Raw genomic sequence first — 21202 nt, forward strand, 5'->3', positions numbered from 1 at the left:
CCAGTCTTCTGAGCAAGAGGCTCAATCTCTCAATTGCCTTGCATCTCCGAAGGATATTGCCCACTTCATCCCTGAGGAGGTTGACCTTCCTGCCTTCAACGCCCGAATAATGGAATGTTTTGAGGGCAGCGACATCTCCTATGAAGATCGAGAACAACTAATACGGGACATGAAAGTAATTGAATCAGTATATTCATTAAGCGATTGGGATTTGGGAACCGCCAATGGGGTGGAACACCGAATACGAATGACTGATGATACCCCGTTTCGTGAGAGATCAAGAAGATTGGCTCCCGCAGACTTCGAAGATGTGCGCCTTCATTTAAAATTCCTCCTGGAGAATCAAGTAATAGCTGAATCTCAAAGTCCTTACGCGTCACCCATTGTGGTCGCCCGTAAAAAGAACGGAGATATAAGATTGTGTATTGACTACCGAACTCTGAATAATCGAACTATTGAAGATCAGTACACAGTACCAAAAGTGGAAGAAGCGTTGGACTGCCTTCAAGGGAGCCAATGGTTTTCGGTGCTTGACCTACGGTCAGGATACTATCAAATACCCATGCATCCGGATGATCGTGCCAAGACTGCCTTTATATGTCCGATAGGATTCTTTGAGTTTCTTAAAATGCCACAAGGTATAAAGGGGGCCCCCGCCACTTTTCAAAGGACGATGGAAAAAGTAATTGGGGATATGTGCTATCGTGAAGTACTTGTATACCTCAATGATGTCATAGTGTTCGGGAAGACCTTAGAAGAACACAATCGGAGATTAATGAAAGTGCTGAACAGACTACATCAGAAGGGATTGAAGCTGTCCATTGACAAGTGCAGACTGTGCCAGACCACTGTCAAATATCTGGGCCATGTAGTCAGCAGGGAAGGAGTATCCACTGACCCTGATAAGATCGCAGCCGTGAAGGAATGGCCGAAACCCACCACCTTGAAAGAGTTACGCTCATTCTTGGGATTCAGTGGTTACTACAGGCGTTTTGTCCCTCAATATTCTCAAATTGCTCGACCACTCACCGAACTTACCAAAGGGTATCCTCCGGTAGGGACACCGCGGCAGAACCTGGGAAAGTATTATAAGCCACAAGAAGAGTTTGGAGAACGTTGGACCGCAGAGTGTGACAGCTCGTTTCAACAATTAAAGCATCATTTGACACACTCACCCGTATTAGCCTATGCCAATCCCGAATTATCCTATGAAGTTCATGTAGATGCCTCCATGGATGGAATAGGAGGGGTACTTTATCAATGGCACGATAAGGTGTTACGACCCATAGCTTATGTTAGTCGAAGTCTTTCCAGTAGTGAAAAGAACTATGCTGTCCATAAATTGGAATTCCTGGCGCTAAAGTGGTCAGTAGTGGAAAAATTCCATGATTATTTATACGGAGTTCGTTTCACCGTGCATACAGACAACAATCCCCTTACGTACATCAACTCCACGGCAAAACTGGATGCCACAGGGCATCGATGGTTGGCAGCTCTGTCCAACTACACCTTTGATTTGAAATATAAGCCTGGGATCAACAATACCGATGCCGATGCATTATCGCGAGTACCACATTCCAGCAATATTAGTGAAAATGATGATTGGGTTGAAGTACCAGCGCCGGCTCTACGAGGGCTGTGTAAGCAAGTGAAATGTATCCAACAAATGCCGGAACGGGTTAGTGCATTAGGCGCTTCAGGAAAATCTTTACCGTTAATGTATTGTTGGATTACAACAGCAGAAATGAGATACTTACCTAAATGGTCGCAGGAACAGTTACGAAAAGCCCAGAACGATGACCTGGAGATAGGCCCTATGTTACAGCAAATACAACACCCTTCCAAGCCAGGGTGCACATCTCCAGATACTGTACGGTATAAGATATTGTGCCGTCAAAGAAGAAATTTAGTGATAAAACAAAGACTGTTGTATCGGAGAACTACCCAGCACAATGGTAGTACAAAAGACCAGTTAGTACTTCCCGCGGATCTAAGACAGGTGGTGTTGTGTGCCCTGCATGACCAACATGGACATTTGGGATATGACAAAACGCAACAATTAGTAGCTGAACGGGTGTATTGGCCTTTAATGAATCGGGACATTGATGAGTATTGCCGTAAGTGTAGAAACTGCATTCTAAGAAAGACTTTACCTCAGCATGCTGCAAATTTAGTCAGTATCCGAAGTTCTGGGCCTATGGACTTGGTCTGTGTAGATTTCCTTTCCTTTGAGAGTCCCAATGGTAAAAATAGTAACATTCTGGTGATAACTGACCATTTTACCCGATATGCTCAAGCCTTTGTCACCCCAGATCAAAGGTCAATCACTGTAGCAAAGACTCTATGGGAAAAGTTTTTCGTGCATTATGGGTTACCTGCTCGCATACACACGGATCGGGGTCCCGATTTCGAAAGTCACCTCATCAAGGAGTTGTGTGAACTGTGTGGGATAAGGAAATCCAGGACCACTCCCTATCATCCACAAGGAGATCCGCAGCCGGAAAGGTTCAACCGAACTTTACTGAATATGTTGGGTACATTAGACCCGACACAGAAGACGCATTGGAACAAGTACATTTGTCATCTAGTACATGCCTACAACTGCACCAGGAATGAAGCTACTGGATATTCACCCTATTTGCTCATGTTTGGCCGAGAGGCAAGACTACCTATTGATATCAGTCTGGGCACTTCTCCTAATTCAGTTAATGCCACTTCTCATTCAAAGTACGTTGATAAGTTAAAAAAAGAACTCAATAAGGCGTACTCGTTAGCCCAAGACTCTGCCCGAAAACAAAATGAAAAGAATCAAACCCTGTATAACCGAAAGGTAAAAGAGCATGTATTACTACCCGGAGACCGTGTACTTCTTAAGAGACTGGGTTGCCCTCGCAAGCAAAAACTCGTGAATCGATGGAAAGACATCCCATATGTAGTGTTAAAGAAGTTGCCTGACCTTCCGGTGTATCAGATTGTCCCTGAGAATGATACCGGACCAATCCTTACCTACCATCGTCAACATTTATTGCCCATTACACAGGACATTGTGTTTCCTTCTAGTGAACCTAAGGAGAATAAGGACTCGGCCACAGATTCTTTACCCACTAAAAAGAAATTTACTTATTCTGAGTGTCCAGTAAGCGAAGAATTTCGAGAAGATGAGGTCGATCACGAGAGGGGTTACTTCTACCAAACGGAAAATACAGCACCAGCCTTCCAGTGGGACTTGGATGTTGACCAGTTGACAGATGTAGAACCCCTCAGGGAAATACCTGGTGAACCGGAATTCACTGAGCCCTATGGGAGCCCCGAAGATAGTTGGGGGAGTGAACCTGCTATCAGTGATTATCCAAGTGAACATCCGTTACCAGCACGAGTACGTAGACCGCCCAGAATGTTGACTTATGACCAATTAGGGTGTCCCACCGTGGTCAATAGAGTAGTGCATCCGGGCATTGTAAACTCCTGGCCTTATTATGGAAGTAGTGCTGTACAATGCGGTTATATAGAATACAGTGAGGCGCTACAAATGTTATAAGTCAATAGGCAACTAAGTGTAAATGGAGATCAAGTGGCCATTTGTGAACAACATTGCCAACTTGATCGCCAGGGGGAGAAATGTAATACCCCTTTCTATGTAGATATGTATATACCCTGATTTAGTAAGGTGAAAATACTGCAAGTGATTTTACCAATATATACCAAAGTGTTGTTCATTAATTAAGACAGCTTTGACAGTATGAGTTCCGTTGTATATGAACATATTGGTGGGACATCCCCTATTTCTACAACAATGGACCCTGTCACTTGATATAAACTATGACAGACTATACTATCTCCACTGCGGCCAGGGGAGAGACTACAGCGTGACTGTAGGATGCTCTGTTATTGTTAAATAAAGTTGGGGTGCGCGAGTGCCCCAAGGAGACAGTTGCCAGCGGAGAGAGAGGGGATAAAAGGCGGGGGGAGAGAACTTTCTGGAAGCTGTGAGTACACGGGAGAAGGACGAGGAGAAACGAGGCAGAGCTACGCAGCACAGGGTGACGGACAGCGGTGCCGGAGTGCAGGGTATACTCACCGGAGGTCTGGTGCGGTATCCCACGGCATCACGTCGACAGCGGAGATCACTGATATCTTCTACATTGCCAGTGGAGCCGTCAGCTCGGGAGGTGTGATCGTGTGACGCCGCGTCATTGGGAAGGCGGCACCTCCATTACCGGGCGGTGATTCGTCATCAGAGGCGGAGGGGAGGGAGTATATACCCTGCCCCTCGCTGAAATAAGAAAACGGAGATCAACGAGGGGTGAGTGTTGTGAGGGTTGTACCAGCCCACTAGCCCAGCCCAGTAACTCGGTCAGACCAACCCCTAAAGCTGTATAATGTCTCAGCTACCTACGCTGGATAGGGACAGCTGTCATATAGACAGACAGCGCATTGGATATTGGTAGGGATAATGCGGAGGAGGAGTTTCCCTGTGTCCTAGCTCGGAGGAGCCATTAAAGAGAGTATTGGTCACCAGCATCTGAGACGACTAATTACCCCTGTGAGGTCACAGGCTGCGCATTGTTGGATACATAGTTCCAGATAGTAATTGGTTACAGAGCAGCGAACGGATAGAAAGTACCTATATGCATCTTAGCACCACCAAGTCAGCTTAGAGGGACATACATTCACGGTATAACAAAAGATATTAAGGAAAAGAGTGAACGGCAGTTCATCCGTGTTATAAACTATACTGATGCTAATTTATTATCCCTGTGCGACCGCAGTCCTTATCCCTATTGATTACTGTTTGTACAGCCTCCTGGAGCCTGGCATAGACTGTAGGTCATTGAAAGTAGTCCCTCACAGCCATTTGTTCAACTATCATCGTACATAGCTATACTACTGATACAGAGAGAGTTAAACCCGGTGTATAAACCAGGGGACACCTCTCTGCTACCTTACAACAAAAAAGGAGCTGACCTAGTGAACAGTCTGGGGAAGTCTAGGCTACAGATTTGTCATTACTCAAGCTAAACCCGGTTCTCCAAGAGCCTGGGGACGCTCGGTCAAGTCATCAGAAAAGTAGGAGTTATAGAAGAGACCGCTAATTATAGTCATTAGCTGTCTACAGCAAGTATATACTGTCATAACCATATACTCGAGAGAACAGGGGTAGAAACCGGAACCCAGAGATATAGGAGAACAGAGACGATCTAGGATAAGGAGCGAGTCAGCTTAACGGTGGTGAAGTACTTAATAGAGCTAAACCCGGTTCTCCAAGAGCCAGGGGACGCTCTCTCAATACTACATCCACAGGATATAGCCAGAAGGAAATCTAGCATTGTTGCTGCTGTAATAGCTGCCACTATATAATTAGTACTCTGAGAGAGGAAGCAGTAACCCGTGAAGTCCAGGACTGATAATTGCATCTGTATCTACCCAACTGAGGAATACCGTAATACTTACCGTTGGTTTTAACAAACTTGATCCTATTGACTTGTGTGCCGACTTTGTTACGGGAGGTAATTGGGTGATTACCTTTAAGGGAAATAAAGTGCTGAGTTAGTTAAGGTATAAGAACAGGAATATTTATATAGTTAGGATTATTGAGCAATAATCTAAAGAGTGTAATGTATAAGTAGTCTAGGGAGTAATAGCATACAGTAATTGAAGCAAAATAGTATTACCTAGTACAGTATAACAGTTGTGTATGTTGTGTTCTAGATAAAGATAGATAGAACACTCATTGTTACTAACCCATTGTAATAGATTATATACCTTGTCGTATGTATTGTAGTAAGAAGTCTTAAATAAATTGTTATATTGTTCACTTTCATTGATATAGTTTTTGGGTGATTCCCCAAGCTCACCCAACTAGTAGTCACCAACCATAAGTGCATTGGTGATTGGTGTTAATTACAACCGACACTACTTGGGGTGGAGGCACTGCACAACCATATTGCGGAAAACAGCGTTACATAAGAGTATACCAAAAAAAAGTATAATTTTATGTGAAATATTTAATCATTTGAAACTTTAGACATCCTTGCTGATCTTCACTGATACTGAAACCAGCAAGGTTGAATATACCATGATAGCAGGAACGCTATCATACCAATTCTATTAACTGTATATAGTTACCCCACTATGATAATGCCCTTATACCATTCTAGTAACCCTGGTTCATGCCACTTTGCCAGTTACCGCAATGGTCGCTGCTGCTTCTCTGCTAAATCTGCTTCCGGTATGTGACGTTCGTTGCGTGCTAGTCGCGTCACTGCCGGAAATCACTGATTGTATAAGTCGGAGCGGAGGAGACTGTGTGCCGGTACCGGAGCGGGCAGCATCATTGCTGTATGGGCAGTGTAAGACGTGGCTTAACTAGCGATTAGCAGGGTCGCCATGAATTAGATGATTGGTCACTGTATAGTTTCTCAGCTACTGGGGAAATATATCCGAGCAGCCATGCAGACCTGAGCCTTGTAGCTCCACAGTGGCTGGATATGCTCTGATGGCTTTTCTTTGGTGTAAATGAGTTATAGTTATATTAAATGTATTAGATCCAAAGTTCACCGCTAAGGATCCCACAAGTGTGCAAAGCAGTGGTTTCCAATTGTGGTCATCAAGGCACCACAACGGTCCAGGTTTTAAGGATATCTATGCTTAGGCCCAGGTGAGGTAACCTATTATGAACCTCAGTCAGTTTGATTGTAGTATCTGGACCATACTTGCCTACCTGACCCTCTCCATGCAGGAGAAAATGCTCTACTCCTGGTAATGTATGATTGCAACACCTGTGGTGAAACACATTTACCTGGCTCCCCACAGGTGATGGCAATCATACATTACTAGGTAAGTCCAGAAACAGAGCATTTTCTCCCGCATGGAGAGGGTGGTACTTATGTAGTATCTGGGCTGCCGTTAAGGCATACAATCATACCCCTTTCAGACCGCACCAAAAAAATGGTATTTTGCCGATTTTTTTAACAGTTTTAAAACGGTGATATGTGCGGCCTGAAAGGTGCAGAGTGATTTTACCGTTTCCCAAAAAAAGTTTTTTGGAAACGGTAAAAAAGCAGGGTCCTACCCGTTTCAGACCCATTTTTTTTTTGGTGTCTGAAACGGTATTTAGTACCCTGCCACTCCGCTGCCCTATAGCTAAGCTGCAATCTTCAGTCCCCTGTCATATGAATGACAGCTGACAATGGGGAGCAGGCAGCTGGCACCGGGAGGTGCGGGCACTTCAGTCTCCGCTGCTGCTGCTAGTAATGACAGCAGTGTCGTGGTCCCCACAAGCCCCCAGCCGCGGTTACCTCAGAATTTGAGCTTGTGCGGCTGCACACAGGCACCTCTCAGCTAGAGCGCAGGAGAACAGATGCGGGAGGAGGCTTTGGAGGTGAGGCGCTGCAGCAGGTCCCGCCAGAGGATGAAACCAGGCTGGGTGTTGAAGGAGACGCCGTACAAGGGGGTGGCGGGGTGGCTAGAATGGTTATGTAGTGCCAGAGCGGGCAGCCAGACTCCCGGAGTGCAGACTGGCACAACCCGGAGCGTCCCAGCAGCACCCTCACTGCCCGGAGCTTTCAGCAGCACTGTGCCCGGCACACAGGAGAGAGAGGTATCAGGCGCAGGTAGGGAGGGGGTGTGAGGTGACGGGGGGGGGGGGGAGCAGTGAATTATACCGCTTTCCACTGTTGCTTTCACACCGCAAACCTGCTTTAGACCAGGTATTTACATGCGGTGTGAAAGGGGTTAAACTTCCTCTGACCCGTTTTAAAAAACGTTTTAAATACCTTACCTGGTCTAAGCAGGTTTTGCGGTGTGAAAGCTGTATACGATGCGATTTGACGCGATTTTCGGCAAAATCGAATCACATCCAATATCGCATGCAATGCGATTTTGCATAGGATTCAATGTTAACAAGGTCCTGTTCATTTCCCCACTATCCAAGTGGGCATGGAGTTGGATATAAACCTGTGGCGAGCGTAGCGAGCCACCGAGCCCGAAGCGTGGCGAGCGGACGCAGATTTCTTAAAAAGTATTCTGTGTCCCCTCGCAGGTTTATATCCAACTCCATGCCCACTTGGATAGTGGTGAAAGGAAAAGGACCCCTTTTTCCCATTGACTTCTATGTTAAAATGGACTCAGACCATTTTAACATTGAATCCTATGGAAAAATCGGGACCATCGCATCGCATACGATTTGGTCGCATGCGATGCGATGCTACCGACTGGACCCGATTTCTAAATCGGACGCCCAGATACTACATAAGTACCGAGAGGGTCAGGTAGGCAAGTATGATCTGGACCCAAGCTGCAATATATCTAAACTCTGGACTGTTGGGGTGCCTGGATGACCACATATGTGAACCACTAATCAGTTGGTCATTTGCCCCGGATGGTGGGGCCACATATGACCATAAATCAAAAAAGGATTATAAATAACTCTTTAATATTTATTTATTAGCAGTTTCTTATATAGTGCATACATATTCCACAGCGCTTTACATAGACTATTTGAACATTCACATCCATCCCTGCCCCAGTGGAGCTTACAATCTATATTCCCTACCACATGTACACACACACAGGCATTCTAGGGTTAATTTGTTGTGAGCCAATTAGCCTACGTGTAGATTTTTGGGGGGATTGTGGGAGGAAACTGGAGTACCGGGAGGAAACACAAGCAAATACGGGGAGAATATACCAACTCCGTACAGTTAGAGCCATGGTGGGAATCAAACCCATGACCTCAATGCTGTGAGGCAGTAATGCTAACCATTACACTGTCCATACTGCCCCAAAAAGGTTATGGTGCCCATACACAATCTTCGATTTCTACTGCATCTGTGCGATAAATCGAAGGATTGTATACCCTCTGAAAGTGTCACCCGACTTGATGCGTGTGCCCGCTGGTCGAATGTTGTGTCAATAGATATTCTGTGCTGCAAATAATATATATCGAATTGCATGGTTTTTAACCACATGCGATCACTCACTGTCAGCCGCAGAATTTGAAAAAAAAACATTTAAAAATACTGGGCTCCCCTCTGATTGGCTGAGTGCAGAGTTTATGCAAGCAGAGGTGATACTGAATAATGTATTTTCTGGTTAAAATCTTTAACTAGGTGTTCTCTCAAGCATGGTGTGGATAGCAATGTGAATCCTGCTTTTCTTTATTTCTTTTTTAAAATTTTAGAATAAATGTTTATCCACAGTGATAAAACAAATCTCTAAATGTAATTTATTTATTGTCCAGACATCAGTGACTTTCACTTTGCTACACATATTAGTCTTAAGCTGGGTACACACTAGGTGATGTGTACCCTGTGAGATTGTGGGCGACGGAACCCTGCGCAGGAACTGGCATTGAAAAGGGCATACACTATCGATATCTTCGATCTGGCCTGCATGCAGAACAGATGGAAGATGTCGCTGTTGATGCAAAGGAGCATGCATCATCAGTAATCTAATAGGCACACTATAATCAATGTTCCACTTCGATCTGCCTGATTGGGCGACATTGGGCAGTATTCAATGAGAAAAATTTGCCTTGTTTTATGGCGAGTTTGTGCTATTTTCGCGTTGGAAGGAGCATTTTGCTCTCCAAAAGTGAACCACCCTATTCAATGTGATATTTTCGCCGTCTTTTTAAGTGATTTTCGCCGTGTCTCTCTGTGTAGCAATTCTCCATCTTTTCATGGAGAACTGGAATGTGAACTTTTAAACTAAAAGGTTTTTTTTTTAATTTTGGTGTAAAAAAATCAGGATTTTTTTTCTGTGAAGGGGCATGTTATTTTTATTCATGTGCTTATAGCACATGAATATATATTTAATAAAAAATATATATATATATATATATATATATATATATATATATATATCCCATCCAAAGAAATGGCACTCCAGAGGCAAGTTTAAGCAGGTAAAAGAAAGCGTGTATTAGCAATCAAGCTTTCGGGGTTTGATCCCCTTCGTCAGGATACACAACTGACGAAGGGGATCAAACCCCGAAAGCTTGATTGCTAATACACGCTTTCTTTTACCTGCTTAAACTTGCCTCTGGAGTGCCATTTCTTTGGATGGGATGTATTGCTTGACCTCTGGGCACCGGGGCCCGCTGCATTGATTTCTTTCCATTGAGTGCCGGCAGACTTGGAGAGTCTATATATATATATATATATATATATTTTTTTTTTTTTACACAGAGCAGCCAGCAGGGGGCCAGAGCTCTTGAGCCGCTCATTAGATATTCATATATTCACTGCACCCGATCATTACATATGCACGATCGGGTGCAGTGAATACTGGGTCCCCCGCTGGCTATAGGGGGGGCCCTCCTCCCCTCCACATATGTTCTGGGGCAGCCAGGGAGACTTTAATCTCCCTGGCTGCCACCGTCCCCCGGTTCCCTGCCGCGGACGCTCGTCTGCTGCAAGGGTTAAGACTCGCCGCGAGTGGCGGCGAGTCTTAACCACATTGAATAGTGGGAGCAGGAGTGGCAGCGAACCCTCCGGAACAGGGCGAGTGCATGGCGAGAGAAAAAATCTCTCGCCATGCACGGAGAATTTTTCTCATTGAATATTGCCCATTGACACAGCTTAAGCAGAGCTGTGTGAATCTAACAAAGATGTCTCCAAACAAGATGACACTGCTGTAATAGACTCTTGTTAAGTCATATTGTACCTTTACGCAGTGTCTCTAATTCAGTGAAAGCCCTGTGTAACATTGATTTATTTTTATTTTATATTTTTTGTACACAGAATGGCAGAAGAAACACCCCCAACCACAGAACATCAAGAAACATCAGACATATCAGTGCAACAAGGCAACCATGACACTCCAGGACCATCTTCCTCCTGTCTCTTGCCCACTCACATTGCTGAAGCGCCACCGCGTAAATCACAGTCTGTGTTGCAGATTGACCGCCAACAGATCCAGACTGTGGAATTGGCCAAACAAGCTCTGGAACTGCAGGGGTTGGGATTGACAGTGTACGATCAGGAAGTGTTGGAACGCGGAGTCCTCGAGCAAGTGGATAATGCCATTAATGAGGCCAGTCGGGTTGCACGTGTTGCAGAGGCTGAAAAGGAACAGCATGAGCTCTTGGATGAGTTACGGTAAGAGAAGGGCCAATCCATGAAAGGCAGAAGATTGTAAAATCTGAACTTATTTGTCGTTGTATACAAAGCTATTCGGTGTAGAGTGTTAATGTTCTCAAAATTTCCGTACATTCCTTTGATGTTTTTTTCTGTCAGAATATAACTTATTTTGGAACTTGTTTCCTAGAACGGCGCCTACATTTTCTACATACGCTAACGTAGTGAAATTGCATTGCATCGCATGGGCCATTTTAGAGGCATGCGATGCAATTTTTTTTAATGTTATTTATTCACTGCTCTGTGTGGCCCAGGGGATCGCATCGCACCTCCCGCAAAATCGCATGCAGTCGCATGCGATTTTACAGGGTGTGCAATGCCATTACATTAGCTATACAATAATATGACATACACTATCCACGCCACCCCGAAGCGTGAAAAATCGTAAAAAATCATTGTATGTCATATTATTGTATGCAGAATGTGTCCTCCAACATTTTCATACCCCCACTTTCCACGTTGGCTTGGTGTTGATTTTATATAGTATGGCTAGCGGCGCAAGCCACTGAGCATGAAGCGTGGCGAGAGGACGTGGATTACTTTACATGTATTCCGTGTTCCCTCGCGGGGCTCACTGCGCTTGCCACGCTTGGGGCTCGGTGGCTCGCTGCGCTCGCCACACTATATAGAATCAACTCCGCGCCGACGTGGATAGTGGGGGTATGAAAAAGTCGGAGGACGCGTTCCGCCGCCCCTCGCGGGGCTCGCCATGCTTCAGGGTGGGGGGGGTGCATAAAACCTTTTTTTTTTTTACATACAATCATATTATTGTATAGCTAATGTAATTGCATCGCACACCCTATAAATCCGCATGCGATTTTGCGGGAAGTCCAATGCGATGCGATCACCTGGGGCTCACAGAGCAGTGAATAAACTACATTAAAAAAATCGCATCGCACGGCACTAAAATGGCCCGTGCGATGCGATTTCCCTACGCAGAATAGCACACTAAGCAATTAGCTTAGTGGGCGCCGTTCTAGGAAACAAGTACCCTTTTTTTTTTACTAAGTCACTGTGCATCTATTCTTACTGAAGTATGATTCCATAAAGAAAGACAATGTTGCAATACAGAAATGTCACTTTCTATATAGTATTAGTAAAATCTTTGTAACACTGCACTCAGGTGAAGATTTATTAAGCTCGGTGAAGTGATAATGTGGCTGGTACTTTATCACCGGCCAATCAGCTCCTAACTGTGAAATGACAGGCTTGGTTTGAAAAATGACAGGTAGGAGCTGATTGGCTGAAAAACCAGACACGAGCTTAATAAATCGACCCCTCACTTATTTACTAACAATGATTTTGGATAATAGGGAAATAGAAAATGCTATTCAATCGAATTGGAAGAAGGTCTATAAATATATGCATTTTGATGCATACAATGTTGATTTAGCCATGCTCTCACAGCAATGTACTTTACCAAGTATATTTTTGAAAGTCTTCATGTCTACCTTGAGCAAACACAACCGTTAGGTTTGCTAACATATTATATATTGTGTGATATTTAATGTACAGATCTCTCATCATGGACACAGCAGTGAAATTCTAATCCTTTTCTTTACAGTTCATGTGTCACCTCCCTAAGACAAATCAACAAAATTATTGATCAACTTGCTCCGCAAGCTGCAACCTGCAAAGAGATTGCTCGGAAATTGGACTCTGTAAAACGGCAGAAACATAACAAAGTTAGTGCCAAACTTATGTGTGGTCATGCCACACTTAATATGTGCTTAAAAAATAGGTACTTATGTAATATCTGGGCTCCCGTTTTTCTTATGAGACCGCGTCCCCTTGCGGGGCTCGCTGCGCTCGCCACGCTTCGGGCACGGTGGCTCGCTGCGCTCGCCACACTATATAAAATCAACTCCATGCGTATTTGGATAGTAGGGGTATGAAAAAAAGGGGTGCATTTAACATGGGAGCCCAGATAATACATAAGTACCCAAAAATATTTCTGTCTTCGGAAGTGTGTGCATGTAGGAGGAAGGATAATCCAGTTGCATAATTCTTTATACTGTAGCAGCTGAAGGAGATAGATACTGTAGGCCACATGCATGTTGACATGTAATCCTCTGCCTTGTCCATGTGGATCATAGAAGAACCGGTGTCATGGGCAGATAGTAGGAACCTTTTCCAGTGTTTTAACATTGCGAGACGGGAAATGGGGAGAGCGTACCTGTGCACTAGTACCACTGATGTTTTATCTATCAAGAGTCAGGAAAAATGCATAGTAAATCCGCAATACGTTTACATATAAGTGCCTAGAAACCGATGGATGATGTGGAGGTGCTCCCCTGAGAGTCATTGAAGGTATGGTTGGAGAAAGAAAAAGCACTCTCTTTTTTGGGGGGCACACGGATCAACCCGCTCAATTGTGGGGAGTGGTTAAACCAATCCAGATACAGCAATCAGTAGCAGTTACCATGTATCAATCACATTGCAGGGCTATAATGACACAACTCTCCTTAGTTTTCACTAAGTCAGTCAGTCAGTCTTCTCTCCTTTTACACTTTTATCAATTCCAGACCACCAGATGGCACCAAAGTTGCATATGAGACAGCAGATCTAAAATACTGACAATCATAAATACGCAATCCCCACAGATCCCCATAGATACAGTATAACGGGCCTAGTTATCATTTATATCTACGAGATCATTCAACTGAGACAATGTCTCATAGGGCACTGACCCAATACTGACTATACTTATATATTCGCGGTTTACCACATGCATTGAAGTGTGGATCATAACAGTGTACAATCACTGCCAATAGACAGTTTAGTTTATTAGTATAGTTTGACTAGTCCAGCGGTTCTCAAACTGTGAGTCCCGACCTTCTCAGCATGGGGTCGCGACTCCATGTTGCTGACCATTAGGCTGATGACTTTTCTAATCTCAGTCAGTGATTCAAGGAGTCTGAAAAATCTGCTGAATTGTCTGTTATTTTACTCCTCACATCATTTCGTGCCTCCACAATGCTGCCATGTATGTGTTGTCTGCTGACTACATGTGTGATGTGATGGGTTATGGTATATTAGACTCCTCCCATCACTCTGTACCTCCACAATGCTGCCATGTATGTGCTGTCTGCTGACTACATGTGTGATGTGATGGGTTATGGTATATTAGATTCCTCACATCATTTCGTGCCTCCACAATGCTGCCCTGTATTTGTTGTCTGCTGACTACATGTGTGATGTGATGGGTTATGGTATATTAGACTCCTCCCATCACTCTGTACCTCCACAATGCTGCCATGTATGTGCTGTCTGCTGACTACATGTGTGATGTGATGGGTTATGGTATATTAGACTCCTCCCATCACTCTATACCTCCACAATGCTGCCCTGTATGTGCTGTCTGCTGATTACACATGTGATGTGATGACCTTCTGTAGTAACTTGCTGGGGTCCTGTAATAATTTTTATTGTCTGATGGGATCCCAGAGGAAAATAGTGGACCCCTGGACTAGTCCATAGAAATTGAACAACCGAATGATCATACAGGTGTACATCACACTAATATAGATCATTCACATTTTATGTTTTGTATGTGTTTGTGTCATGAAAATATTTGTCTACAGCGTTGGGGGGGGGGGGGGGGGATATTTATGTGTCATGTATGTGTTTTATGTTGATGAATAGTGTCAATTTTTTTATATATTAATCAAAGGAAACTATGGGTGAGATTTACTGGGATGAGAGATTCAGAAAGTGAGAGATTTGGTAAGGAATCTCCAGTTTTTTTAAAGCGGCAATCATTTACACTGCAAAATCAAACTGGTTTTGCAGTGTAAATGATTGCCACTTTAAAAAAAAAACCTGGAGATTTCTTATCAAATCTCTCACTTTCTGAATCTCTCATGCTATTAAATCTCACCCATTAAGTTTTATCAAGTGTGCCCCCAAACAAAGAGAGTGCTTTTTCTTTCTCCGACCATACCTTTACCTAGTGTTCATTCTAGCACCCGCCATATTTGAAAATCCATGCAGTTCCTCTTCCCTGCCTGGGGTGTCGCTGTCTACAGCAGACAGCGACACCCCAGGCAGGGAAGAGGAACTGCATGGATTTTCAAATATGGTGGGTGCTAGAATGAACACTACCTTTACCAGTGTGCAAGCCAATTTTTTTCCTTACATTCTTAACTATAACATTTTATTATTATTGTTTATTTATATGGCACCACAGGGGTTCCACAGTGCCTAAGAATACATAAATGAGCAAAAACAAATAACGAATTGCAGTACTAGGGAATGTAGAACAAGTACGTGGTAAATAAAGACAGTTGCCTCAGGGGACAGGACACTGAAGCAATTACTAGGGTGGCAGATGGCTGGGTTAATGATGTAGGGTTTGAGATCCCGTTTTGTAGGGAGTTGTAGAAGCTGATAGGGAGGGTAGAAAATTCCAATGGGCAAAATCTTGTAGCCAGGAATGGGACGAAGTAACCAGTTGACAGGAGAGACAGTGTGCATTTGTGGAGTACAGAGAGAGATAAGCTCATATATGTACAGTATGTGGGAGAGGAATGAGTGATTGCTTTATACGCGAGAGTGAGGAGCCTAAATTGTATTCCGAAGGGAAAGGGGAGCCAGTTTAGGGCTTGCAAAAGAGGGGAGATGGACATAGGCCCTTATTCAGATCTGATCACAGTACAAATTTATTCTCAAAATGAGCAAAACCATGTGCACTGCAGGTGGGGCAGATGTAACATGTGCAGAGAGAGTTAATTTTGGGTGGGGTGTGTTGAAATCTAAATAGCAGTGTAACAATAATGCAGCGAGTATTTACCCTGCAGAGAAACAAAATAATTTACACAAATCTAACTTAATCTATACATGTTACATCTGCCCCACCTGCAGTGCACATGGTTTTGCCCATTTTGAGAACAAATTTGTACTGCGATCATATCTGAATAAGGGCCATAGTACGTTTGGAGAGGAAGATAAATATGGCAGCAGCATTGAGGATAGCTTGGAGTGGAGAGAGGTGTTTGTGAGGAAGGCCAGAAAGAAGGAGCTTACAGTAGTGCAATCTGGAAATTACTAATGAGTGGATGAGTCTTTGTAGCATCCTGGGTGAGAAAGGGTCTGATCCTGGAAATATATTTGAGGTGGAAATGACAGGTCTGTGAGATGTGTTAAATTTGTGGTTTAATGGAGAGGGAGGAGTCAAGAATAATGCAAAGGCAGCCTACCGGGGGTCTAAAGGAGATAGTTGTTATATCAATAGATAGTGAAATTGTAGGAGGTGAGGTTACGCAGGATGGTGGGAAGATCATTAGCTCAGTCTTACACATGTTAAGTTTAAGAAAGCGCTGGGACATCCAAGAAGAGATAGCAGAGAGACAGTTGGAAATACAAGTGAGGGAGAGTGATCGGGAGAGGTAGAGTTGAGTATCATCAGCATAGAGAGAAGTGGACTGAGCTCACCTAGAGAGCTAAAAGAAGAGGACCAAGAAGAGAGCCTTGAGGGACACCTACTGTCAGTGGTGTCCCTCAAGGAGACAGAAAATGAGTGGTCAGAGAGGTAGGAAGATAGCTAGGAGAGAGCAGTATCACCCAGACCAAGAGCATATGAAGAATTTGGAAATGGATGGTCCACAGTGTCAAAAGCAGAGAGTAGTGGCCCTTGGACTAGGCAGTATGAAACTCATTGCAGACTTTTGTTAGGGCAGTTTCAGTGGAGTGGAGAGGATGGAAGCCAGAGTGGGAGGAGAGAAAGGCAGTTAGACCATGTGCTCATGGAGTTAAGAAGCAAAAGGTAGGAGATAGTGTTAGGATCGGTAGGTTTTTATAATAGGGTAGACAAGGGCATGCTTGAAGACCGTGCCAGATTAAAACAAGAGATTGAGGAGGTGTGCAAGTTGTGAACAGAAAGGTGAGTGGTAGCGGAGGAGGCAGGAGGGGATAGTATTTAATCGAGATGTGGTTAGGGGGGAGGACTCGATGAGTGCCTTTACTTTATCTCCAGATACATGGGGGAAAAAGTTAGTTGGTTAAATGGATGGGGAAAGGTGGTTAGATAAAGGAGGGGGCAGTTTGTTGAGGGTCTGTTGGATGTGATGTCCTACCGTATATAGTAGATTTTGGATGTGAAATAGCTGGCAAAGTCAAGGGCTGATAGTAAGTGAGGAAGGTAGACCAGGAGGGAGTTGATGGTAGCAAAGAGATGCCAAAGGATAGAAGATTGGGATGAGATAAGGTTTTTTGAGTATGACTGTTTGGAAACAGAAAGGGCAGCTCTGCACAATGAGAATTATAAATTTGAAATGGAGGAAGTCTGCTTTAGAGCATGATTTCCTCCACTGCCGATCAGCGGTACGTGAACATTTTTGCAAATATCTGGTGAATTTGGTATGCCAGGGTTGAGGTGTTGATCTTCGAGGATGAATGGTGGTCGCAGGAGCTACAGAGTCAAGAACAGAAGTAAGGGAGGTATTTGTATAGGGAAGTGGCTTGTTCAGGACAGAGAGAGAGGAGACAGAAGTGTGTCAAGCAGAGGGGATAATGAAGTCAATGGCCTCAATGTTGCACCTGGTGCTTAAGAGGTAGAAATTGAAAAGCAAAGAGGGATAAGTTAAAAGAAAGCAGGTAATGGTCAGAGAGTTGGAAGGGGGAGTTGGAAAAGTCAGAAATAGCACAGCGGTGAGTGAAGACTAAATCAAGTGAGTTCCCACTTACATGGGATGGTGAGGAGGTCCATTGGGAGAGACCAAGTGATTATGTAAGGTTGAGGAGTTTAGAGGCAGAGGATTCTTAGGGGATATCACCTGTTTAAATCATCTAAGATAAAGGAGGGAATGCCTGAAGAGGAGAAATCATTGAACCAGGAAGCAATATGATAGAGGAATTTGGTGACAATGCCTGGGGCGCGGTAAATGACAGCTAAGCGACAGTTAACAGGTTGGAATAGGTGTATGGCATGGACCACTAGGAAGGGAGATTGCAGGAGGGTTACGGTATATTAGATTTACAATGTCATGGTCAAAATTCGACATGGTCACAAGGTCCACCTGAAAAAGGTTGATGTGAGTTTTTCATGTTTTTTTTGGTGTCTATGTCGACATAGGTTGGTATGGACACCATGTAAGTGTACCATGTCCCCTCGCATGGCTCGCACACTATTGTATTCTCTCACCACGCCATAGTGGATAGTAGGGTATGAAAACCGCACGTTGACCAAACTTTTCCTTGTCGACATTCTGAATGTCAACCTTTTGACCATGTTGACCTTTTGACTGTCGACCTAGACATTGTAGATCTAATGACTGCATACCCTGCAGGAGATGGGCAGGGAGGGAGTTCAATGTGAGGAGGATAAAGGAGAGGTGGGGTGACAGGGAGAGGACGGAGAGGACGGAGTGCACAGGGCTGAGATATGACCATTGTTGAGCAGATGTGGATGAGAGCGAGATAAAAGGAGAGGAGGGGAAAGGAAGCAGAGGGCTAGATGAGAGACAGAGGACGAGGGAGGAGGTGGTGTAGGAAACTAGGGGGAAAGGATAGAGATGCAGGCAGGGTGTACGATGTAGGATTCGGTATATCAGTGGTTCTCAACCTCGGTCCTCAAGTACCCCCAACAGTTCAATTGGGCCCTGTTTCGGATATGCACATGTGCAGCCCCATGTGGGAATTCCTTCAACGAGTAACACACTCGCCAAGGCATTTCGCAAGTCAGGGGAGGGAAGGGGGCAAGCAGGGGCCACCAGCAGGGGAATGCCCAGCATTTTATGCATGTCCACATGCAAAGGGATGGGATGTGGGGGGCGCGCGGGCGTTTGGCAAGGCGTCGCTGACATGTTTGCTAGGCTAAAAGTATACGCAGCCTAGTGAACAGGTCTCAATCAGGCCCATAGTGTGTAGTAGGTAACTAGGGGGAGCGAAAATGCAAATAGGAGCAGTGTCTGTAAGAAATAGAGCAGAAGAGCAGGTGACAGTAAAGTGTTGTAATGGTATACCATCAATGACTTTTGAAAGCTTGATGCAATTTTCCTGATTTTAGGTCCTAAATGCTAACATAAAACATCATGACCCCCACATACCTGTCCGGTTACGCTTGTTATTATTTGTTACTAAAACAATCCAAATGAGTAACTTGTATTGGATATGCCCCAGCAGGTGCTTAGAGTGAAGGGAAGCCAATGATCATAAAGTAAAATCATTTGAGCAAAACAGCTTTATTTACGAAGCGGTGGGTTTTCAATCCCGGCTTCTGATTGTGTTTTGCTAGTAAAAGTCATATCTTTTTATATACTATATGGACAAAAGTATTTGGTCAACTGACCATTACATCAACAGGGACTGTGATGACGTATTTAAATACTTTAATATAGAGTAGTTGGAATAGAAAAGGGCATTCCCCAAACTGTTGTCACAAAGTTGGAAACTAGCATTGTACAAAATGACTTGGTATATTAAAGCATTAAGAATGCCCATAAATGGATGTTAGGTGCCTAGCCCAAACCCTCAAAAACAGCCCCATACCATTATCCCTCTCCACCAAACGTCAAAATTGGCATATTGCAATCAAGCAGGTAACATTCTCCCAGTGTACACCAAACCCAGATTTGCCCATCTGACTGCCAAACAGAAGTGTGATTCATCACTCCACCGGACACGTTCCACTGCTCAACAGTCCAGTGTCTGTGTACATCCAATGCTTGGTATTTCACTTGGTGAGGCTTGCATGCAGCTAGGGAGGCCAATTCCATGTCATTTTTTTTCAATCCCTGGATTGAAAAATGCTCAATCTCGGGATACCTGGGATTGAGTTTGTCAATGTACTGACAAACTTTAATCTCCCCTCCTTTCACTTACCCAGTTGGGCTAGGCAGCATGACCTGACAACACATCACGCTTCGCACTAATGCAGAACCTCACCGCCGGTGTCAGGAGCAGCCAGGCAGCGTCTGAATGGATGCTCAGCACTGCCCGGCTTTAGATTTTCGCATTTCGCAAAACTCCAATCCCAGGATTCAAATCCCTGTAGTTTTGGGGCCAAATCCCAGGATTGGCCACATTGTATGCAGTTTTTGTGCTTACATTAATACCAGTGGGATTTCAGAACTTTTCAGCTATGGAATCAGCAGGGCTTTGATGACTTTTATGCACCATGCACCTTAGCAGTTAGTGACCCCACTCTGTGAGTTTACATGCTCTTCCACTTCATGGCTGAATTGTGGTTGTACCTAAATGCTTCCACTTTCCAATAATGGGGCAGATGTATTAAGCCTGGAGAAGAGATAAACTGGAGATAAAGTGAAAGGAAATAAAGCACCAGCCAATGAACTGTGTTTGAAAATGACAGTTGGGAGTTGATTGGCTGGTGCTTTATCTCCTTTAACTTTATCTTCAGTTTATCTCTTCTCCAGGCTTAATACATCTGCCCCAATGTTTCTTACAGTTGACTTTGGGACTATACAGCAAAGATGAAATTTCACAAACAAAATCGCAAAAATGGCCTATCAAAGTACAGCGCTTAAAATAACTCTTCAGAATGACCCAATTTGTATTACAAATGTTTGCATATGGAGACTACATGGCTGGGTGCTTGATTTTACACAACTGTGGCAACTGGTCTGATTCAAACAGCTGCATTCAACAATTAACAGGTGTCCATATAGTGGGATATGCACAAAATGGGTGTGTAATCAGAAGAACTGGGTTTTACAACCTGACCGTTCATAAACCACTAAATGACAGTAGGTTGAGGAAGATGAACATGTAAAAATCACACTCCCTCAAACCATTTCAGAATCTTTAGAAGGTTCCAGTAAGCTTTTCATTGTAAAGAATAAAAAAAAATAAGTACAATTAAAGTTACATCGCACAATCCCTACAAGCTTCACACTATTTTGTTCTTTTTTTTATATGTCAGGAGCAGCAACTGAAGAAAATTAAAGCTAAACAGAGACGTCTAAGAACAATATTGGGTGACAACCAGGAGGAAATGGATGTTGATCAGGAGCATTTGGGTGATCTTGAAGATGGTGAGCTTTTAGGGGTGTGTTACTAAAGTAAGGCAAGGATTACCAGAGTAATGACAAACTCGAGCCTCA

The 21202-nt window shown here is 44.0% G+C and overlaps 1 protein-coding gene and 1 long non-coding RNA gene across 2 annotated transcripts in view; one reads left to right on the plus strand and one right to left on the minus strand.

Annotated features, from left to right (window-relative positions):
* LOC146006935 (uncharacterized) overlaps positions 1-5524 on the minus strand; it is a 28604-nt gene extending 23080 nt beyond the window's left edge. Inside the window, exons 1-2 of the long non-coding RNA XR_014444133.1 lie at positions 5452-5524; positions 4079-4273 (exon numbers count right to left, since the gene is read on the minus strand). This is a non-coding gene — a long non-coding RNA (uncharacterized LOC146006935). The remainder of the gene's footprint in view (positions 1-4078; positions 4274-5451) is intronic.
* A 714-nt stretch (positions 5525-6238) lies between these two features.
* The window catches only part of ERCC6 (ERCC excision repair 6, chromatin remodeling factor), a 49158-nt gene continuing 34194 nt past the window's right edge, over positions 6239-21202 (plus strand). The window contains exons 1-4 of the mRNA XM_083146092.1: positions 6239-6350; positions 10746-11102; positions 12706-12826; positions 21022-21133. Coding sequence (XP_083002218.1) covers positions 10747-11102; positions 12706-12826; positions 21022-21133 — 589 coding nt within the window. The 5' untranslated portion in view covers positions 6239-6350; position 10746. The remainder of the gene's footprint in view (positions 6351-10745; positions 11103-12705; positions 12827-21021; positions 21134-21202) is intronic.

Source organism: Crinia signifera, chromosome 6, assembly GCF_055691185.1.
Source record: "Crinia signifera chromosome 6, ASM5569118v1, whole genome shotgun sequence".
In the NCBI taxonomy this organism is placed as follows: domain Eukaryota; kingdom Metazoa; phylum Chordata; class Amphibia; order Anura; family Myobatrachidae; genus Crinia; species Crinia signifera.